Here is a 23,280-nt window from a genome sequence, read left to right on the forward strand (position 1 = left end):
ACCGCCTGCTAATTAACCGTGAAGCAAGTCTGTTCAGAATGTTTTTATTAGGATTCTGTACGACTACGGTTGTGGAATCTAAGAGGTCAAAACGTTAAGCTTTAAAGTTTTCTAAGAATGTTTGTATTGTGCCATGGTATGGCTAACATGGACACTCTTGGGGTTTTCTAAGTTGTAAATACTTTCAACACTGAAAAGTTGGGGGATTTTCAACCAGCACTTGTGAACAAACGTCTGCAAAATGAATACTTTATTTTGCGAGAGCATGGAAAATACAGCCATGACTGAAAGTCTCCAAAAACCTAGCAACATTTGCAAATTTGTTTATATATTCGTGTCTCTACTGTATGTTTGTACATTCCTCATATACTTCATACGTCCAATTGTACAGAAATAAAGCTATGATTTACATGCATCAGAACATTTTCATATTCGCTGCGTACATAATAGATGCAACTTGACTTAAAACGTATCAACGATGAGTATTTGCATTCACATGGGTTCCGTTGGCACTCCTCTAGCCATTTTCAACCCCATGGCTTGGAAGACCAACGTTCATAACTTTGATTAAAATAACCCCTCGTCCCATCATTAAACCCAGATGATGTCATCTTTAAAAAAAGACTTGATTAAGACAAAAAAAATCCTTGAAAGGAAGAATCTTGCAATTCCAGCTAAATGTTTGAGAAAAAAAAACATCGTCAGCCGGACTTGCATTTTGAGAAAATCGTAAATCGAAGATTGTTTAAAAGATGGCCCCTTTTTAACGCGTTTCCACACGCCCTCCGTCTTCACCAAAAGAAAACTAACAGGGCACCAGGGTCTGGGGAACTCCGCAGGGTTTAAAACTACATCACCTTCATTGAAAGTTAATTCTTATAAGACGTAGTAAATTACTTAAGGTCAAAGGTGGCTTTCACGATGGCCCCAGTTCAAAATGTAAACATGCGCGGCTGGATGTGTAAACACCACAATTTTTTTTTCCCCGTCACGATCCATTCGAGTGCAAAGGCACGTATCTTTGCATTATTTTAATTTAATAAAGAAAACGTTTCCAAGTCGCGACAGACGATAAAATCAACTTATTTTTGTCCTTAAGTGGGGGAGGGGAAGTCACAGGCAGTAGCACAGCTACCTTTGCGCATGTTTCAAACAAGCGTTTAAACTACAGACGAGACAAACCGTAAGTTTTGAGCATTGCACTTTTCGCTTAATATAAAATACACCATTGTCGAGAGGGTTAAAAATATATCACATTCACTGGCTGACAGTTATGCATTCTTACCGCATTGTAAAATACATGCATGGGTTTCAGATTTAAAAGGAGGCGGGACGTTGTCCCCGACAGATCTCCGACTTGGTCCCTTGCCGCATTTGCGATCGTAAAAAATAAAATACCGCATTCCTGTCTTTGACGCGCTGGCATCTACCCCGGGTTGCTACGTTTCTTCCTGCTTGGACTGGGCCCCAGGTCGTGCTTGATTTCCCGGTACTGAACCTGCAGCGACAACAGCAGCCCGTCATCACGAACGAGATTGGCGATTAACACATCTCTGGCGACAGCAACAGCTTCATCAGCTGGGCCCTATGGTTTAGAAAAGCCATTCTTCAATAACACTAAGGAAAATATACAATGGGCGACGTGTTGGGAAATAGCCCTTCAGAGTCATCAAAGCAGAGCACCCTGGCTCGATTATGTATATATGTATGTAGCCAACCTTGCTAATCGGAGGTGCGGGGGAAGGACAACAAACTAAACACAAAAAGCAGTTCTCAAGAAATGAGATGTAAAAGAAACGATGTGCGATGTGAAAAAACTCGCACCGGAGGGCCTCCGAGGCACAACGCACGCCGGTGCATAACAATCTGGGCAAATTTGTGTCGTTAACACCCTCCACCACCCGACACGGCCATCCAGGGAGTTGGAGTTAGGGGTGCCATGGTGGCTAAATATTAACTACCACACCTGCTGTACAGGTCGTGGGTTTGATCCCGTCCCTGACACCTGTATTTAAATCCTTTATATTAAGTTCACTTGCTTGCTTGCTTGCGTGCTTGCTTGTTTGCTTACGACCGTGCAAATCTTTCGGTCGTTTTTTAACCCACTTCCCGTGATCCAATCGAGCTGACATTTTGCACACAGACTCGTTGTGCGTGACAATTAATTTTCGTGAAATTTTTTTCCAAAATGTTACACTGTTTAGGGGAAAATAAATAAATATTTAATTAACAATTGCTTAATGGTGGCAGACAATCATCTGACCCATAGGTGGCAGCCATTTCAAGCCAGAGGACGAGAGGACTCTAGCCGCCACGCATACAAAGGATTTATAGTGAAAAACTTTGTTTCTACGGGTTAATTTTTTTTGGAATTTCCATGTTCTCCCCATGGGCACGTGGATTTCTTTCCGGGCCCTCTGGATTTTTCCCTCCATATTTATAAACACGCGTTTAAGAGTATTTGGCTGCTATAAATGTACACATAAGCCACTTTGTTGAGCTATCATTTGTGGCCAGGTCGCTTCTGAAAAACAGCTCGCTCAGTGGGCCTTACCTGTTAAAATGAAAATAGATTCGTTTTAGAATGACTTCCGACTTCCCAGAACTTTTTTATTCTGGCTTCCTGGATCTTGTACTGATGACATATTTAAACGGCTGCTTGACTTGGTCGCGGGGTTCGTCCGCCAACGTATCGGCGAGCGAGCCGAAAAACAAATCGTAGCTGGCACGCGGTAAAAACGCTTGCACACGTGACAATTTAATTTGGCGGTCGGGTAGTGGAGAGCTCTTGGCGAACGCACAATTTCGGGCAGAGATCCTTACGTGGCCTCACCCGAAAACAAAAATCAGTTGTGCGTCATAACAATGCGAGAACCAACGTGCTGAGTGAGACACGTACCCTCTGCACGTCGGAGGGAACCCGGGAGAGGAAGTCCAGCACCTCGTTGTTATCGATCTGATATGGATTCCGCAGCTTTTTGGTGAATTTGTTTATTCCTGCGGGGGAAGGAGAGAGGGAACACGGGGAGAGGAGGGAGGCTATCGTCGGCAAATCTCATCGCAGCAAAGCATCAGTTGCGTTTCAGGGTGGTCTGCATCATGGATAGAAACAAATATTTCAAACCTCTGCTTGGAACGTTTGCCTAAGCCCAATTTTAAGGCTTGATTTCTCACTAAATATATTTTGGGTCACTGGTAGATCAGGGTAGGTGACACATTTATAGCGGCCACAGCAAGTTGATAGCTAAATATATTTTTTACTTAAAAATGTTCACAGTATATTCATGCATTGATGTGGCTGGTCACAGTGGTACTGCAGTTACGATGGGGAGTACTCATATAGCGGTTGGAGCGCTGTCCTACAAACCCGGCGACCCAAGTTCGCTTCCCGCTCACGGCCAACACCAGTGACAATTATCTGAACCAGTTCTGGGTCTTCCCTAGATCGACTCAGGTCGAAAATGAGTACCTGGTGCAGTGTGTAAATATCGCCACCAGGCATACAAAGGCAGCCGGGCGTGGTGCTGGCCACCCGCCCCCTGGTGTGCCGTGCCGGCCTTCATAGGTGCTCCCTAACAGCACTCGCCCCAACAGTCTGTTAAGGCTTCGCGCACCTCCAATTAGCATGGTTGGCTCTGTACGGTGAGAAAGAAGTTCACGGCGGATCTTTGTACTGCGGGTCAGTGCACTGGCTATGAACTCGACCACCTCGGTTTGATCCCTGGCCACGGCGAATATCAGTGGTCCACGATACCTGAACCGGTTCTAGCCTTGCTACACCAACCTACATTGAAGAAACATTGTGGGGACGTCAAACCAAACCGCTGCCGCCGCCACCAGCACATGGCGTGGGGGACAGGCCTTCATCCAGCCGAGGATTGACAACAGCTGAAAATTATTACCACCATCACTATTTATTATTCCAGGCTTTGACAAGCTCAACAACATGTGCTCGTGAGCTCTATTTTTATTTGCGAGGTGTGAAGTAATGAAAGGTGACAAATTGCTCAATTGTACGACTTCTATCATTATCGCCTCCGCATCACGCCGCAAACTTCATTATGGTAATTGGACAGCGCCGTAATGCTCGTCAATTTCATCTCCGTCCCGCGCGACTCGCAAGTGCAATATCCTGACAACTCTGGCGAGGCCCGGCGGGAGCAAGAATGAGATGTTTGTTAATCCCACTCCGGCAACTCCAGAGCTGTGGGTGTTTTCGATGCCCGTTATTCGTCCTCTCGGCGAGTTCATTCACATCATTTACGTTCGCGTTCGTCCCGTCCCCGCGGGCTCGCGCTAATTGTCTCGGAGGCCTCCAAAGAGCTGCTGTTTCAATTGGATCGACACTGGGCAAGAGGCCGGCACGAAAAGAAGGCCACTCCGCTTTACAGCCCCCAAAGATCTTATTAACCTCCGCGGTTCAGACAACTGTAGCGTTTATTGTTTTATTATTTATTCATCCCCCAGGACGGGCGTGAATGCGACGCGGGGCGTGCGTGGAAGCTGCCGCCCGCGGTGAGGCCACTCGGAAACATCCCGGTGAAGTCTCGCCGCCGGTATCCTGAACGGGGCTTACTCGACGCGCGTGTATACTCTGGTCAATAACATTCGACCGGCAACGAAACCCAGGCACGCGGGCGAAAATCTGACAAGAGCGATCAAACTAAATTTGGACGGGCCTCCAGGATCGGTGGCGTTTTGCCAGAGCCGCACTCTCACACTTTTCAGTGGCGGGCTGCTGCACTCCGCGGAGTAAGAAACAAAAAAGTCCTGAATCCACGACTAGCCCGGGCCGGCTCAGCGCAGCCCAGCCTAGCACAGCCCCCGTCCCATCCACTCGAGCCCAAGGAGCTGGGTGCACCCGTCACCCCCCCCCCCCACACCAACCATGCCCAATGGCACCGCTCGCCCAGTGGCGTGGCTGGCACGGGGCCCCGCGACGAGGATTTAAACGGGGCCTCCCCCGTGTACCGATTTCCTTCTGCCCCCCTCCACCCTCCTCCCCCCCTTTCCGTAGCCCGGCACCCGAGGTGGCCACTCCGGCCCGCAGGGCTCCGGTGCGGTGGCGCCGCCCGCGCCCGCGATCGCTGTGCCGCCGCAGCTCACCCCACAGGAGGACGATGAAGCGGAGTGGGACGAGGTAGAGGACGAGTGTGACCACGGCCAGCACCGCCATGGCCAGCCACGACAAGAACGGCACCGTCCAATTAAACGTGCTGTGGCAGCACGCGGCAGCGGCAGCACGCAGCGGCAGCATCACGCAGCAGAATGACCACACAGCAGCGGCATCATGCAGCAGCAGCAGCAGCACACAGAGACAGCAGCACAACACGGTAACATTACGGTCATGCACATTCCATTTAAATAGAAACTAATCAACAGTCCTTTACTGCCATTTGTCAATCCACTGCTGGATGAGGGCCCTCCTCCATGCCAATGCTTCACCATGCCGCTCAGAACGTGGGCAGTGCATGAGACGTGGGAGCACAGCAGTGCAGCGCAACGGTAGATGTTCGCAGCGCCGCATCCTGCCGACCGCCACGTACGCGGTGCAGCTGTGCAAAGAGGCCTATGGCAGGGGTCGGCAACCGAAATAACGTCACGAAGCGGCCCTTGAAGAGCCGCACGCTGCTCCAGAGCCTCGGGTTGCCGACCCCAGGCCCATGGCAACCTGGTGTGCATGGCGGTCACCCCGCGCAAGCACGACGCGGGCTCAACCGTGCGAGGATCCCGCGGGTCTGGAGAGGTCGCGAGCGCCGTCGAACGTTGATTGAACCACGAGGAGCAACTTAGTCGTGGGGAATTATCGGGGAGCCACCTGCGCTCGGCAGCCGTAGAGTAAAAAAAATAACGAGGACGTCCGGCACGAATTTGGAAACGGAATTGAAATGAGTTTTGTCAACTCTAAGGTTTAGAAAATAATTGTTAAATTAAAGAAATTTGCAGGGCTTGATGTACACGTATATGTAACAACAATATGAAAAAATCAGTGTCAACATATTACAAATTGCCAGACTTGTCCCCAACTTGGCGTCATTTTGTCGGCCATAAACGTATCTCCCCGCCATACGGTGTGTGATTTTAATTTTTAATAAAAACATTTTTTTTTTAAAGTAACATTTATTTCAGCCAATTTTTGGACACTGAGCATAAAGTTTTGGAATGCAATATCTGCAAAAATGTTGGCCGCCCTGACTGCTTGTCCAGTCGTGAAAAGAGAAATCTCATAAAACTGTAACAACGAGACCATGAATCTCTCCGTTCCAAGCCCAAGGTTTCTCGTGAGCAGCCAAAACGCAACGTTTCTCCACTTTATGGCACCAGCACCATGGACACGTAACACATGCATGCATTCATCAACGAATACTGCCACAGTGGCGAGATGTTAACTACCTCGCCTGGTATACAGGACGTCGTGGGTTCGATCCCGATCCTGACGCCTGTATATGTGGAGTTTGCTTGTGCTCCACGTGGTCGTGTGGGTTTTTCTCTGGGTCCTCTGGTTTTTCCCTCCACATTTAGAAACGCACCTTTAGAGTATTGGGCTGCGAGAAATGTCCACATGATAAGCCGCTTCGGTTGAGCTATCATATGTGTACAGGTCGCTTCTGAAACGATAGAGCTCAGTGGGCTTTCCGTGGAAAAGTTAAAATAGTTAAACTACCAATTAACATTCTCGCGAGAGACATATCACATTGTGCAAGTGGGAATCATTGATTTAAAATAAGCAAATTATATGCGAATGACGAATTAATATTTAGGCTAATCGGGTGGACGAAATTGTGAGACAGAGAGAGAGAGAGGAAAAAACGATGACAAAAACGAGATGTTCAAATTAGGATGAAAAAGTGCTAAATTAAATTTAGTGCCATGGGATTATTGTTCTTCTGTGCAGTCATCGGTGTGACAGGGCTCTGGATCATCAACTCTCCACACACCAGGGTTTAGTCACGGGCGGCCGACACATCGATTCGAACCCAGGACCGTTGAGTGGTGGCCGCTGAATGCTTCAACCTCCGAGTCACCCCTGGACACCTCAAGGATTCTCAAATGAAATTTGGCGACCCCAGACTTCTTGTTTCTTTCCGTAAAGTCACGTAGAATGGAAATAATAACATAATAAAAATAAAGCATAATAAAATAATTCTCACGACGTTTCGACCACAACGCAAGCAGCCATCCTCAGGTGGAGAACAGGTCTGTCGAGGAGACAGTCTGAATGACTGAATGACTCTGTCTCCTCGACAGACCTGTTCTCCACCTGGCAGACCTGTTCTCCACCTGAGGACGGCTGCTTGCGTTGTGGCCGAAACGTCGTGATAATTATTTTATTATGTTTTATTTTTTATTATTTTATTATTTCCATTCTACGTCACTTTACCGAAAGAACCAAGAAGATGAATCCCTGCAGTCACGAAAGCTTTAAATCGAAAAATTGTGACAACTCGTCTCATCACTACTCCCAACGCCTCCCTCGCACACATCCTCGGCAACTTTGCATTCGTACTGACCATTCAAGCTTCACTCCCTCATTTCCAGTCAAACTTTTCCTCAATTATATATAAATACTTTGGACACTGTGGATTGTTTTTTTTTTCTTTTCTTTTACAAAATACCAAAAAATATTTTTTTGCCCAACAGCTGCGCTCCGTCCGGAGGGTGACGCTCACTTTTTGATGCTCTCGCACAGCGACGCGAAACGGCCGAGCAGGTTCTGAACACTGACGCACACCTCCTGGAACGCGTGCAGCTTCTCCATCAGCCCCTTGCGCTCCGAGTCCTGCGCACGCGCGCACGCACACACACACACAGACCCCCCATGAAGCCTTAACAAACCGTTGGGGCAAGTGCTGCTAGCGAGCACCTATGAGGCCTGGCACGGCACTCGAAGGGGTGGATGCCCAGGACCACGCCTGGCCGCCTTTGTCTCCCCACCACACCAGGTACCCATCTGCAACCGAGTCGACCTAGGTGAGGCCCAGAACCGGTTCAGATAATCGCCACTGGTGTTGGCCGTGACCAGGAATTGAATTTGGGTGGCTAGGTTTGTAGCACAGTGCGCTAACCGCTGCACTTCCGCTCCCTACTCCGGTGCACGCACGTGCGCACGCATACATACACGCATGCACGCATACACGCACGTACGCATACACGCACGTACGCATACACGCACGTACGCATACACGCACGCAGTCAGTTTGGAGCGCTGGCCGCTGAGCCATTGCCGGATGTGTGGTCAGCCCCGTCGGCCGCTGAGCCCGAGCCGGTTTTTAATCGGTTAGCTGCACGGTGAACGCTTGCACTCTGCCAGGGGGGGGGGGGGGGAATACCAAAGCGTGCCATGGACGTTAAAGACCTTTTGACGATGATCGCAAATGAGTGGTGCATTGAGCGCCGGTGTCTGAAACATCAAAATCACATTTTAAAGTCACCTGCGCCTATAATTGCGAGTACATATTTTGTGTAACCACAGCGCATGTAATTAAAAAAATTTTAATGCCCAAGATATTCTAATTCAATTTACCCATTTTTGTGTGGCTAAGTTTCGTTTATTCTTCCCCGCAAGATCCAAGGCAAACGTAGTGGCTGCGTGCGATGTGACAAATTATAATTATGAGCACACCTACTCCCGCGAACAAACGCGAAACACACAGGAGGACAACCTCCTCCCCCGTCGTTTGCCCGGCTCCCAGCGACTGCTGGCCAAGTGCGCGTCGAGCCGGAGTAACCCTCCCCCGGCGGGGGGCCAATTGCTCGCTAATCAAACGCGTCAAGCGGCAAAAAAAACCAACGTGTAACGATCCCACCTCTCACGAGTCCCAGTCGTCGTGTTTTTTCCGAGTGTGTCTTTACATCTCGTCTTTTTTACGTGATAAACCACAGCATCGCCGCGGTGTTGGTCCGAAAGAGATTTTTCTGTGGGGTAGCCGAGTGCGACCTTGGGTCCATGCCACCTTTCACACGTCGTCGCAAAAGTCGCTCGTCCCGCCGCTCCACGAGTGCAGTCGCTCCTGTAATCGCTCGGAGGTGGTCGCTTCAATGCAACTTACGCACAACTCTACTTGCCAGGCAGAGGGAGAATCGAAATGCACTCTTGTGTTGGCCAGGATTGAGCAAGGTCATAACCCCAGGGAACCGGTGAGCACACACTTAAGATATTTCTTGACTTATCGCTCTGTAACATCAAACAATTACATGCATTTTTAAGAACGGGCCGTTGAAAATAATTAAAATAATTTGAAAAAATGTAAACTTGAACGAGGCTACAATTTGAAACAACAGCGCGATCTCCGAGAGGAGAGACGTCGCAATTTAAGTGTTCAAATGCTCACGCGTGTGTGAACTTTAACACGCGTGTGAACATTAACACACGCACATGCAACATCAGCAAGTAGATTTTGTTTTACCGAGGTCTCATTCGTCTTTCGTACGGCTGATGTAGACGCAGAGCCCAGACAACCGCGTCAGAAGCAGCGGGGTGTTATAGATGCGATGTATCCTTCGTATTTGTGGATGGGGCATTGCGCCGTTATACGTTTGTGCGGTCTGTTCTGGATGACCACAGTTGCACATTGGAGAGTTTTTCCCAGAGAAAAACTCGAGACACCAGGATGAGTCTAATTTGCTCGAGTGACCTGGGGCATTAGTCTGCCAGTAGGGGGGACAGAACACATTCCTGCGGAGGGAGCTGGTAGGAACGTTGGGTTGTTCGGTCAATGGCCAGGGTCAACGGCGGCATGGTGTATTCCGCAAATATACCCGACTGTGAGGGCGGGCACAAGCCGACGTGAGTAGGTTAAACGTTGAGTTTTATAAGGGCACCGCGGGGTGACCAGGCCATCCCCACCCAGCCCCTCCCCACCCAGCCCCTCCCCACCCTCCCCTCCCCACTCAGCCACCACCCTCCCCCACCCAGCACCTCCCCACCCTCCCCTCCCCACCCAGCCCCTCCCTCCCCACCCAGCCCGTCCCTGCATGACGGACACAATACTCCCCTGTGGGCTGGTGTAACCAAGAGGTTCCTACCAGTACTAATGTATGTGTATAATCCAAATCGAGTAACGTACGATGTAATTTTTTGGGAACTTTGCAAAATTAGACCCCTGACGCTGGCACACAATGGCCCACACTCACGAATGTCAGGGGATCTTTATGCACCTCTGATGAGCACGGTTGGCTACGTCTGGTGCGAAAGAAGTTCAGCATGCATACGTACGTCAACTACCATTGAAGCGGACGGAGATGCAGGAATCTGGCCAAGAACAAATTGAAAACGAGAATCCTTTTTTTTATGCTCACTGGTGACCACGGGGGCTGAGGCCATCAACTGGGAACTCGGTTTTAGTGCAGGTGGCTGAAACACCCGGGTTTGCGCCCAGGTCAGAGGTCGCAAACGGGTTTTGATTCCTTACCCGTACCCATACACGGCCGCACCAGGGTCGCAAATGGGTACCCGTACCCGTACCCGGCCGGGTACGGATACCCGTACCCTACCCGAAATGAGTGACAAACGGTTACTCACCAGTGACTCACGGCCTACCCGTACCCGTACCCGGCCGCACCAGGGTCGCAAATGGGTACCCGTACCCGGCCGGGTACGGGTAGCCGGGTATCGGGTAGGGTACGGGTATCGGGTACTCGGTTGCGACCTCTGGCCCAGGTCCTCGGCAGTGCTGGCTCAGGTGTTAGAGCCCCGGCCCTTCGAGCCACTCGACGGCAGCCGCCTCCTCAATTCCACGACACTTCTCGGAAAAGCACGGAATTTTACTCAAACTGCTGCGCGGAAGAACGCTGGTAATGGGGGGGGGGCAGCCGTGGATTCGGAGGTGGGGGGCGGTGGTTGGGGGGGACACACGCACGGCAACCGCGGCACGTCTCGTCTGAAAGAGCCTGCGGGAGCGTTCGGCCGTCCGGTGCCGCCCTGCCGCGTCGCCGCCCGGGCGTACCGACGTCCCCCGTTAGCGGCGGCGGCACCCGGCACCCGGCACCCACCCGCAGACAATTTGTTATTTCTTCAGCACGGCCCCGCACAACCCCCCCCCCCCCCGCCCCCCCGCTGAGAAAACGTCCCAGCGCCTTACAAACTCGGAGAGCGTTTAAAGAACAAGATTTCACAGCTAATAACACACCGTTAATGAGCCGCCTTGAAAGAGAAATTTAATTACCCCAAGCTGTTTCCAACACTGTGTTTTTAATTAATTTCTTAATCTCTGGGTATTAACAATGGACTTTGTTAATTTAATAACAAAATGGAAATAGCAACGGTATTAGCGGTTGGGTTTAAAGTTTTTTTTCCACGGTTACGCTCGACGTATCGGTAAAAATGTTACGCGAAAGGTTCCCGCAAAGTTTGCTCGATGCCGCAAATGCCTCCTGGTTTTCATCGTTTCCCCCCATCGGCATCCGAAGAAAATGAACCTCACTGTCATAACATCCGGTGAATTATCCACGACTCGGGAACAGATATAATCTCATGTTTAATATTTTTTTTTAAGTTAACCCGCAAATAAAATGAAAACGAAAAAAATATAGGCTGTCATTGTTCAGCCGCCTTGCCCCTTTATCTGCTAAAGCTGCGTGATCGTCTGGCCGGAGCGGTCTCCCCGCGGAGTGAATGACTTTCAACAACGGCCCGGGGGAGAGAAACGGCGGTGTTCGTGCGCGGAGGGGATGTGAACCTGCCGCGCAAGTTCACCGTCACGTGCCCCCGCAACGGGATAAATTAATGGGGAGAGTTTAAAGCGGGGTGAACCCAAAGGGGCTTGAGGCACGCGGTCCCATTCAGGCACTCTACAAATACGCACTGTGTTGTACGCAACACAAAATAATAACTTACGTCCTTGCAGAAAACACAACATAAACAAGCAGGCAATACGCTTGCTTCTGCAAACTCCGGACTCGTTTTGACATTCGGTGTCTCATTAGCCGAGTCAGGCTTCCTTGAAACAATTATTGTTGTCTTCCTCGCCAGGTGTACAGGTGGTCATGGGTTCCATCCCGGCCTTAACGCCTGTATACTTGGAGTTTGCGTGCTCTCCCCATGGTCGTGCGGATTTTTTTTTCTCCGGGTCCCGTTTTCCTCTCCGCATTTAGAAACACGCGTTTAGTGTCGTTAGCTGCTATACATTTCCACTCAATAAGACACTCCGTTGAGCTCTAATTTGTGGCCAAGTCGATCCTGACAAATAACTAACAGCTCAGCGGGCATTATCTGGTAAAATAGACATTTGTTTACTTTTAGAACATTTGTTTGACTTAACGCTTTCGTGACTGCAGAAATTCATATTCTTTGGGTCTTTCGGTAAAGCCACGTAGATAGAAAAATATTCTTACTTTTTTATTATTTTTCCATCTACGTGGCTTTACCAAAAGACCCAAAGAATATGTATTTATTTACAGGGATTTGCTCAACTTTCCTATACTCTGCACTCCTATCGTGTTTTTGTAGTGTTTGTTGTTGTAATTTTCTGACCCGCCCCGACTGGACATCGTGAAAAAGAGCTGTATATAGCTCATCGGATTTCTCCAGGATAAATAAGGATTCCGATTCTGTTCGACAGTTAAACGCCAAAGCTCGATAATAACACAGCATAATCTTAAACTTAGACAATTTGCATATATTGTAAGGTATTGCACTGCAGCAGACCGCTTAACTCACCTTGTCGTCTCTCTCATCATCGTCGTCATCATCCACCACCATGTCCTCCACCACACACTGCGGAAACACGCAACCAATGTGAGTCAAGCGACAATGGGGCAATTGTAAGGCTGCACTCATTACGCACAGAGCGCTCGCCACAAATAAACCACGGCACATCGCTGATCTCGCCAAGGAGCATGAACCTTCACGTGACACTCCGCTCATCCTCGCAGCGGCAACGGCTTTTGGCTCGCCATCGAACAAAGACGGCCACCGCATCGCGCGCTTTCAGATGCGCTTCTGCGGCCGTCTGGAACGCTCTTTCTTCCAATATCACTGAAGCTATGCACTTATAAATCGAGATTGACAACTAATTTCTTTACAACTGCTTGTTGTGCTTAGTTTGGTGTCCTTCCCACGCACCTCCGATTAGCACGGTTGGCAACTTACTGCGCGAGAGAAGTTCAACATACATACCTACAATTCCGAGATCAACATTAAATACTTTGCTAGCTCAGAATACATGCATTGAAAGATGCGTGCGAGAAAACACGGTCGACTATTTATGACTAATGCAATGTGTGTTAACATTTAAGCTATTGGAACAAACGAGTCAAAGAAGGAAAATTAAGTGGACAATCCATGGCCCGACACAACATGCCCCGGGCTAGTGATTGAGTGAGAGCGGCGATTTAAAAACGGGCAAGAATGTATCCATGTATCCGTGTTGTGCCTCCCAGAAACTTGGTAGCTTTACGTTCACCTGATCCAGCATTGTGTTTCACATTAGGCAATGCTGCAGTGAGCACGGAGCAATATCCTCAGAGATGCGATGAATGATCACAGTTCGGGATGGCCCTGCTTCAGCAGGCCCTGCCCACTACCAAGGTAGCTCCGCCCACTACTCAGGTAGCTCCACCCACAACCCAGGTAGCCCTGCCCACTACTCAGGTAGCTCCACCCACAACTCAGGTAGCCCCGCCCACTGCTCAGGTAGCTCCACCCACTGCAAGAGGCCACCTGCGTCTCTTTGCCCGCATCGTGAGTCAAGCACGAGGCCAGAACATTTAAAGCAACTGGGCACAGATTCCTGATTCTTACTAAAGGCGCTGTGGGGGGCGGTGGTAGTGGTGGTGGGATGACAGCCTACAGTCCAAAACCGCCGGGACTGTGCCGGCTACGCTGGAACGTTCGGTGGAGTGAGCCGTCACTCACCGGTTCCTGGGGGCTGCCCGTTCCCAGCATGACGTAGTGGTAGATGAAGAGGAGCAAGAGACCCAGAGGCAGCATGTAGAGCTCAAAGTTCCACACCGACACCAGGAACAGCTGCGCGCAACATGCAGGGTCATCAACTTCTGCTATAAACAACAACCACCGTCCTTTACATCATCAATCGCCGTCACTTCCATCAACACCCATCGTCCACTCCATCAACTGACATCGCTTACAGCAACCTCTATCAACACTTACAGCAGCAGCTCCCATCAAATCAACATTACAAGTTCCATCAAAACCCATAGCCGCCAACACTAATAATAACAAAGTCGCAAGGCTCTTTCAAGCAGGGTCCCCTATTGGGATGTTTGACCAATGGCACGAGTGAAAGTTTGGCTGTGTGTCGGAGGAAACTGAGGGACGTGGAGAAAAATTACCCATAATGCTCAAAGCACCACACGGATGGATTCAAGAATCTTGCAGCCCAGACCTTCAACACATCTGGCTTTCCCAGACAGTGGTCCCATCCGAGTGCTAACCTGGCTGAACCCTGCCAAGCTTCCAATATTTGACCGGATCAGTCGCTCTCACGGCAGATTGATTACTCTCGCCATCCTCAAGCCCATCACAGAGCCCAGCAGGCAGCAACATCGCGGTGAATTGAAGGTGTTTGACGATGTTACCCGTCGACGAAGTCTTTTTCTTCGTCTTTCGTACGGCTCATGTGGATGCAGAGCAACAGCTACAATTTCACATTCAGGTGGCCAAGCCGAGATAACCGCGTCAAGAGCAGCGGAGTGGTGTGTCGCTGGAATGTCTCCTTCGTTTTTGTGGATCGGGGCATTGCGTCGTTACACCGTGTAAGGTCTCTGTTCTGGATAACCACAATTAACAAATGAAAAAATTACGATTTAAAGCCTTCGTAACTGCTTCCACCTCATCTTCTTGGTTCTTTCGGTAAAGTCACGTAGAAGGAAAATAATAAAATGATAAAAATAAAACATAATAAAATAATTCTCACGACGTTTCGGCCACAACGCAAGCAGCCGTCTTCAGACCTGTTCTCCACCTGGAGACGGCTGCTTGCGTTGTGGCCGAAACGTCGTGAGAATTATTTTATTATGTTTTATTTTTATTATTCAATTATTTTCCTTCTACGTGACTTTACCGAAAGGACCAAGAAGATGAATCCCTGCAGTCACGAAAGCTTTAAATCGAAATTTTTCCATTTGTTAATCAGGTATCCGCATCAACCGCCATGGTTTGTGCAGTGAATGCAGTGCAGGGTGAGCAATGAGCGACATGTGCATGGGGCAACACCATGAAACGTCCAGCGAAGCGGTCGCACGCAGAGCTTGCGCGTGTGGGTCTCCGCGTGAGAGAGTTTAATTCAAACGCAGTCTTGTGCTGCCTCCTAGCGAGCGCGGCGTGGGGCGACGTACCCGCTGGCCGCACGCACGAGGCGTGTCCAAGCAAACGTGACTGCCAATGCCACAACACAGTCGCAACACATCGAGCCAGAGGCTCTGGGCATTGATCAAGAGACGCAGCGAGAACAGGGCCCAGAGTGTGTGTGTGTGTAACAAGGGGAACGCGTGGGCCAGGTACGTTTACAATCAACGTGCGTTGAAAGTGTTTGGCCGCTATAAATGTGCGCATGATAAGCCACATTGTTGAGCTATCATTTGTGGCCAGGTCGCTTCTGAAAAAGGAGTTTTATAACTCGATGGGTCTTACCTGGTTACAAATGTTTTTTTTATTCATGTTGAACTTCTTTTTCACTGTACATAAGTGCAGGTAAAGGTACTCTGCTGAGTATAGCGTGGGAGAAGATATCGACTCGCGTCAATTATTAAGCTTGTGATTGCAATGCCTCGCATCACGAATGTAATGAAAGGTGTTTGATTGATTTTGTGTGGGTTGCACCTAGGGGAGAGGTGGCGCAGGGGTTGGCGAGTTCCATCACTGGTGACAGCTAACATCAGTGATAGCCGAACCAGTTCACCAATCTGCATTGACCAGCAGGGTGAAGTATGGCCAAACAACCCCCATGAACGACACGGTGAGTGGAAGACTTCATCCAGCCGTGGACTGACGAGAGGCTATAAATGATTGTTATTATTTTGACTGTTATACATTCTATCTAATTAGGTATTTGTCACCCTTAGAGGCACTAGAGGCGGTAACAATCACTATACACATATATATAAAACACTGATTCTGGGATCGAATCGTAATTTTGAATCGTGACAATTTGGCAAACCGGAGGGCAGGCAGCAGTTGACACATTCCGCCCGTAGCGACGAACACAAATGAGTAAATGGGTGACTGAGCAGGTGTACGACTGCAGGTGAGGGCCGTTGAGTGAGTGAGGCAGTAAGTGAGGCTAGGGGTGTGTGGGCCGCGGTCGGGAGGGGTGGGTGGTGATGGGAGGTGAATTCCTCCGCCCGTACAACGGAGAGCGACCGCAACATCGCCGCCGACTTGGCACAGCGGCCTCGTACGGTCCAGAGGCGGAACAGAAGCAAAGTTGCGGCACACCGTGGAGACCTCCAGCCCACAGGCGGGAGGGTGGAGGGGGGGGCAGCCACTGTGGGGTCAAACGTCACTGCCGCCCCGTTTCAAGTCATCTCCTTTCGCGATGTTAGTGCTTGCCTCCCGTCATCTCCCAAACCGCCCCGTATGGTGGGGTGCACGACCCTGCACCCTGCACCCTGCACCGTGCGTGTGTGTGTGTGCGTGCGGGTGTGCGTGTGTGTGTGTGCGTGCGTGTGTGTGCGTGTCTGTGTGTGCGTGCGTGTGTGTGTGTGTGCGTGCGTGCGCGTGTGTGCGTGCGTGTGTGTGTGTGCGTGCGTGTGTGTGTGTGCGTGCGGGTGTGTGTGTGCGTGCGTGTGTGTGTGTGCGTGTGTGTGTGTGTGCGTGCGTGCGTGCGTGTGTGCGTGTGCGTGCGTGTGTGTGTGTGCGTGCGTGCGCGTGTGTGCGTGCGTGTGTGTGTGTGCGTGCGTGTGTGTGTGCGTGTGCGTGCGTGTGTGTGTGTGCGTGCGTGTGTGTGTGTGCGTGCGTGCGTGCGTGCGTGCGTGTGTGTGTGTGTGCGTGCGTGTGTGTGCGTGTGTGTGCGTGTGTGTGTGTGCGTGCGTGTGTGTGTGTGCGGGTGTGTGTGTGTGTGCGTGCGTGCGTGTGTGTGTGTGCGTGCGTGCGTGCGTGTGTGTGTGTGCGTGCGTGTGTGTGTGTGCGTGCGTGTGTGTGTGTGCGTGCGGGTGTGTGAGGAGCGGTCGGGTAGCAGTTAGCGCGCTGCGCTCCGAACCTGGCAGCCCAAGTTCGATTCCCGCTGATGGCCAACACCCAGTGACGATTATCTGAATTGGTCCTGGGCCTCCTCTAGGTCGACCCAGCCTCAAATGAGTACCTGGTGTGTTGTGTAAACATCGCCACTGGGCAGACAAAGGCCGCCGGGTGTGGTGTTAGCCACTCACCCACTCGTGTGCCGTGCCGGCCTTTCATAGGTGCTCACTAACAGCACTTGCCCCAACAGTCTATACAGGCTATACGGGAAATTTTTGTATTTTGTGTGTGGGTGTGGTGCTGGACACCCACCCCCTCGTGTCTTTGTGTGTGTGTATGAACCAGGGAGTGCTGGCGCAGTGGTTAGCTCACTGGTCTATGGACCCGGAGGCCCTGTTCTCCGCTTTCCTCCCACACAAAGTAAAACTCTTTCATAAAACTGCCCAAGTACCCCAAAGCAGAACCTGACTGAAAAAACACTTCGACACGAAGTGGGGGTTTCCTGGTGTAATGAGAACCAGGGAGTATAGAGTGACACAATGGTGAACGCACCATGCCGGACACCCGATGACCCGAATTAGATACCGGGCCACGGCTATCATCAGCGGCGATTATTTGAACCGGTCCTGGGGCCTTAAAATGGGTCCCTGGTGTTGTACGCAGAAACAGCACCGGGGAGACAAAGGCGGCCAACCGGGCGTGGTCCCGGCTGCACCCTCATAAACCGTGCCGGCCTTTCATAGGTGCTCGCCAACAGCACTTGCCCCAACAGCCTGTGTGCGTGTGCGAGCGTATGTGAGCTGCGCTACGAACCCGCCGACCCGAGTTCGATTCCCGTTCCTGGCGCACACCGTTGACGATCATGCGAACCGTAACTGGGCGTCCCCTAGGTCGACTCAGCCTCAAATGAGTAGCAGGCGCGGTGCGTAAATATCGCCGCCAGGCGAGACAAAGGCGGCCGGGCGCGGTGTTCGCCACTCGCCTCCTTCCCGTACCGTCTTGGCCTGTATAGGTGCTGCTACTCGCTAACGGCACTTGCCCCAACAGTCTGTTACAGGCTACGGGGGGGGCGGGCGGGGCCTTTGTCTTTGAGTTGAGCCCCAGGGGCCTTGGGGGAGGTGAGGCGAGGTCACGGTGTTCGCGTTTCACCTACGATAAAGGCGGTCACGCTGCGCGGAGGAGAGTCCCAGTTGAAGCAGCTGTTGATGTAGTGAAAGGCGTTCACCACCGCCATCACGCACCGCCGCACCCGGTTGAAGTTTTGCAAGAGCAGCTGAAAAAACACGTGCGAGCGAGCGTTCGTGAGTGTGCGCGCGTGCGTGCGCGCACACGTGCACGCGCGCAGATACGTGCGTGAACGCGCACGCCGGACAAAGACAAAAATCCCTGACCGCCCCCCCACATCCCCATGCAGAACATACAAACTCCACGCAGGAAGGCATCCCAGTTAGGTATCAAACCTCGGTTCCTTCTCACTGCGAGGAGCAAGTGTCACTGCTGCCACGGTCAAGTGGCAACGAGTCGCGAGCAGCGGGTTAGTGCCTTTTACCTGCTTGGAGAGTTTCGGGTGCTCCTCCATGTATTTGCTCTCCTTGGGTAGGAATGTCCGTATGCTGGCCTTGACCTGAAACACCAAAAGGCGAAACACAACGGCGGCTACGGTGATGGAAGAGGAACGGGCTCCGGTACCCTATCCGGCAACAGATGCAGGTGTTGAGTTTGTTCAAACAGCAAATATCGCAAGGCATCGGGTAGTACATTAATCACACATGCCTGTGGTAAAGCATGCAAACAAACACGCTCTGATGATGTATGCATTGTTTTCGAAACCGATTGGCCGACACCCGAGAGACAGATTCTTTTCGGGACTTGTTTCACCAGGAGTTAGACCAGAGAACGCCAAAAAACCAAGAGCACATAGAGCTGATTCCCCCTCACCTCCAATTAGCACGGATGGCTACGTACGGTGCAAAAGAAGGTCAACATACATACCTAATGATAATTACAGATAATGATGATGGTGATGATAATAATAGGCCCAATTTCATCAGGTGAAAACCCCATGAAAAGCAAACTCGAGTCGGCTTGATATCTCCTATCCAAGGCCGTAGCCATGGAGTCAACATTGGGGGAGACCAAATCTTATTTTTATTTATTTTTTACAATAATGTCTAAGAGTGTATTGTATTACATTGCTCTGTTTTTTCTTTTTTACCTTTTCTTGTTTCATTGTATGCAATGGCAGAGATTAGGGATTAATAAAGTACAACCATAACCACAATCATATGAACAGAAATCTATTTTATAGCAATATATTGGGGGGGACATTTTGAGCATCAGTGGCAGCTGTCCCTGTGCTCCCCATGTGGGCGTGGCTATGCCGAGTAGTGGGCGGGGTTGACAGGGGAGTGGGTGGAGCCTGTTGGGCAGTGGGCGGGGGCTAGTGGCTATTGAAAAGTGGGGCGGTGCTGACTGGAGGCCGAGGTTGCTTCCAGCCCGCCACGTGGTTTGCCCGTTGAGCCTCCCGGGAATTCCTGCAGCCACAGGACAACACGGGCACGGCCCCACTCACCGGATTGTAAATCACTTCCATTTCCACGAAGAGAGTGCCTTTGGTGCACGCGGTCAGGTGCTTGTTTTTCAACACAAGGCCCTTTTCCTCCCCGTTCTTGACCTGAGAGGGAGCGGGGTCCGGATGGGCGAAGCATTTAAATAGCGACCGGCTCCACATGCCCCCCACCCCCTGCCACCGCCCGCACCCCCCCCCCCCCCCCCCGTAGTGTGGCTCCACATGACGACCTTAAACGTGTCCGGAAATAATTACTGAGAGACGTGCCCGTCGACAATAGGATGCGAAACGACACCGCCAGGCTTGGCGATGAGCAGCAAAAATAATCGTGGTTCTTTATAAACGCCACGGGGCAACATTGCGGGCAGCAGAGGGCAGTGCTGATAAAAAAGATACACCGTTGTATCGTACCATGCATAAATAACACAATAATTAATGTGCCCACAACACCGGTTCATTTAAAGCATACTCTAGCCGTGACCGTTGGAAATGTTGTGCATTTCTGTTGGAATTAGACATCCGTATTGTTTGTACCATCTCATTTGCAACCTTTTGTCTACTCAGCCGGCACAATTGTGGCATTCGTGTGTTCACGTGCATTCCGTTTGCATGAATCGCAAACGCTCGATTCCCATGCGCGTGACTCGACGCGTTGAGTAAACAACAAAATCGACGTCAACCGATGGGTCGGCGCATCCCGACTCGCCTAGTGCTGGCGCGACACTCCCCCACGCAGCGCCTTGGAGTCCAATTCAAACAGAAAAACTCGGGGCTTGAGAGGGGGCCCTTAAAGTGACACTAACCCCCCCACCCAGCACTCCCCCCCCCAACCCAATATGATTCTCTCCATCCCATCTCTGCCCGCAAACCAGAGATCACAAACGGGTTTTGATTCCTTACCCGTACCCGGTCCCGTTCCCTACCCGTACCCGTACCCTACCCGAAATGAGTGACAAACGGTTACTCACCAGTGACTCACGGCCTACCCGTACCCGGCCGCACCAGGGTCGCAAACGGGTACCCGTACCTGTACCCGGCTGGGTACGGGTAGCCGGGTATCGGGTAGGGTACGGGTATCGGGTACCCGGTTGCGACCTCTGCCCCCAAACCCTCGCTGGGGGTCTCACCGACAGCAGCGGGATCGCCACCTTGCCCAGGAAGTCGACGGTGCGGTCCCAGTCCTCGTCGTAGACGGTCACCTCCAGCACCGAGTGGATGTCCTTCAGGTTACTGAACAGGGCGACGACGCACACAGGGGGAGGGGGAAAGGGGGGGAGGGGGCGCCATCATCACCTCGGCTGGCCGGGTCACGGGTGAGCCCCCAAGACCACCAGGGGAGACCACCCGGGCCATCGGACAAAAACCGCCCCAAGTATTGGATACGAGCCTGCACAGGTATACACCGGAGGAGCGGATGCACGACCCCACGTGAGCGACGCACATTCTAGCAAACCGACTTTATCCGCGACATCCCTACCGTGTTCAACTGCACTTTTTGTTGTTAAATTAGATAACAATAACAACAACGGCAATCATTTGGAGCGCTCTTTTCAACCCGCTGCTGGACGAGTCCGCGTGGAGACTGTGCGAGTCGCCTCCCGATACCCTGCTCAAGTCTAGGTGACCGTCGGACCTGTGTCCGCTGTACCGTCACGAGCGCTCTCCCCATTGCTTGCTCCCATCACCTCCCTTCTCAAATTCCCCCTCACCTTGCTCATTTCGGAGCAATGCGTTCGCTCTTATTATCTGCATTAGCGTTCTTAGCTGCCGGCCGCTCTGCGCGAGGGACGTTGGTTGGTTGGGGGGGAGCGGGGGGTTGGGAAATGCGTCGCGGTTCGGCAAAACACGATTTAAAACCCCCGGCACGCAAAATCTCCCAAGTTGGCGCTGCCGGGGGCCCCACCGGTCGTCATCGCCGTCGCCGCGCGGTGCGAGCTTGACGCGCGACGAGTCTGCAGGCGCGCGCCAGGTGTTTCGCGTGCGGGTGATTGCCGAGCGGCTTCGCAGGAAAACCCAGCAGAGGGGTTCAAAAACAAAAAAAGAAAACCCCGCGTGAAGAATTTGGCCAAGGCCAGATATTTCCACTGACCTGTGGCCGGGGGTTTATAAAAGACAATGAGGTAATTAACTCAATTAACTCTCGCCCCGCTCTTATCAACACACAGAGAGAGAGAGTGTGAGCCATGGGATCGGTAATTTTTACAGGGAGGCCAAGGAGGTCGGGTTTGACCTTTCGACCTCGCGCTGACGTCCCGTGGTCGTGCGAAAGGAGACTCCCACGGGGCACGAGCAGAGCCAGGCAAAAGCTCGGGGGCCCCAAATAGCTCAAGGGGCATCGGATTCGTGGAAGAAGGAACAAAAGGTATGGGTGCATCAAAGATCTCAAGTTCGGATCCTTATGAATGTCTCAAGCCAATTAATCGCTTACGCCTCAATCATGTCAGCGTCTCCCGTCTCACGACATCTCGATTTCTTATCTACATCTCTTCGATCATCTCCCTAGGGACTGTATCAGGGGCCGGCAACGAAAATAATGAGAGGCGGCATTTTTTTTTTCGAATTCGGTAAAAAGCTCAATATTTCAAGAGCAGCAATTGCACGTGAAAACGAGAGACGGTGGTGGTCCTTAATAAATAACGTCACGAAGCGGTCTTTAAAGAGCCCCACGTGGCTCCAAACCCACAGGTTGCCAACCCCTGGACTATATAATATAAAATTAATAGAAGGGGGGATAGGGGGAGGCCTAAAAATATATATTACTGCTTCGGGCCCCCCCATTGGGTCATCACCACCAGTGCCCCCACCCAATCCGTGGGTGCCACCACTGCACGGCACGATACTCACAATGTGAACACCTTGTTCCACTCCGGGTTGAGGGTCTTGTACACGGTGTGCGTGAGCAGACGGTCGTTGCCGAGTTCCACCACGCAGAACGGATCGCTCTTCCCTGCGAGGGAACAACGAGTGATGGATATCACATCATCATCATCATCATCCGAGCTTCATCCACTGCAGGATGAAGGCCTCCTGAAGACGTCACCATCTACCACGGCCCCGCTACGATAGCACGATCCAAACTCACGATCCTCCTAAACATTAACCACGAGTAATTAAACACGAATCATCATCCTTTAGTCTATCCACTGCTGGATGAGAACGCCTCCCAAAGGCATCACCAGCCCTAAAATTCCTGCGACACAATAATCCATCTCACTCCTGCACGTGAGCTGACACCACTGCTCCATCCCCGCAGTGGTCACAGCGCGAGGGCACGTTGACGTATGTTGCCCCGATCCGCAGGCTCCCGTCTCTCACGACGCCACTGCGAGCACGCATCACCTCCACGTTTCTTCTCCGCGCACACTCTTCAAGATGTTGTTCCGCCGGCTGCGTAGCGCCGTGCGTGCGTGCGGAAGGGGCCCTCGACGCATCCACGTCGCCGCAAAATCGCCGGCACGCTTGCACGCGCGGGCGGACAGCCGCGCGCGCAAGCGGGTATTTGTTTACAGCGCAGGGGGCACGTTGCGTGTGGGGTCACGGCGGCGCGAGAGGTCCCACACAGCGCCGATTACGT

General features: G+C 51.5%; 1 protein-coding gene across 9 annotated transcripts in view; it reads right to left on the bottom strand.

The window, feature by feature from the left end:
- Window positions 1–233: 233 nt before the first annotated feature.
- The window catches only part of MCTP1 (multiple C2 and transmembrane domain containing 1), a 158,742-nt gene continuing 135,695 nt past the window's right edge, over window positions 234–23,280 (bottom strand). For all 9 annotated transcript variants that reach the window (XM_078612555.1, XM_078612554.1, XM_078612553.1 and 6 more), the window contains 11 exons: window positions 22,551–22,653; window positions 20,834–20,936; window positions 19,710–19,811; window positions 18,687–18,761; window positions 18,291–18,410; window positions 13,856–13,966; window positions 12,659–12,715; window positions 7,671–7,780; window positions 5,107–5,216; window positions 2,900–2,997; window positions 234–1,498 (listed from right to left, as the gene is read on the bottom strand). In XM_078612555.1, the coding sequence (XP_078468681.1) occupies window positions 1,427–1,498; window positions 2,900–2,997; window positions 5,107–5,216; window positions 7,671–7,780; window positions 12,659–12,715; window positions 13,856–13,966; window positions 18,291–18,410; window positions 18,687–18,761; window positions 19,710–19,811; window positions 20,834–20,936; window positions 22,551–22,653 (1,061 nt within the window). In that variant the 3' untranslated portion in view covers window positions 234–1,426. The remainder of the gene's footprint in view (window positions 1,499–2,899; window positions 2,998–5,106; window positions 5,217–7,670; window positions 7,781–12,658; window positions 12,716–13,855; window positions 13,967–18,290; window positions 18,411–18,686; window positions 18,762–19,709; window positions 19,812–20,833; window positions 20,937–22,550; window positions 22,654–23,280) is intronic.

The sequence above is a fragment of the Lampetra planeri genome, chromosome 39 (assembly GCF_965212315.1).
Source record: "Lampetra planeri chromosome 39, kcLamPlan1.2.h2, whole genome shotgun sequence".
Classification (NCBI taxonomy): Eukaryota; Metazoa; Chordata; class Hyperoartia; order Petromyzontiformes; family Petromyzontidae; genus Lampetra; species Lampetra planeri.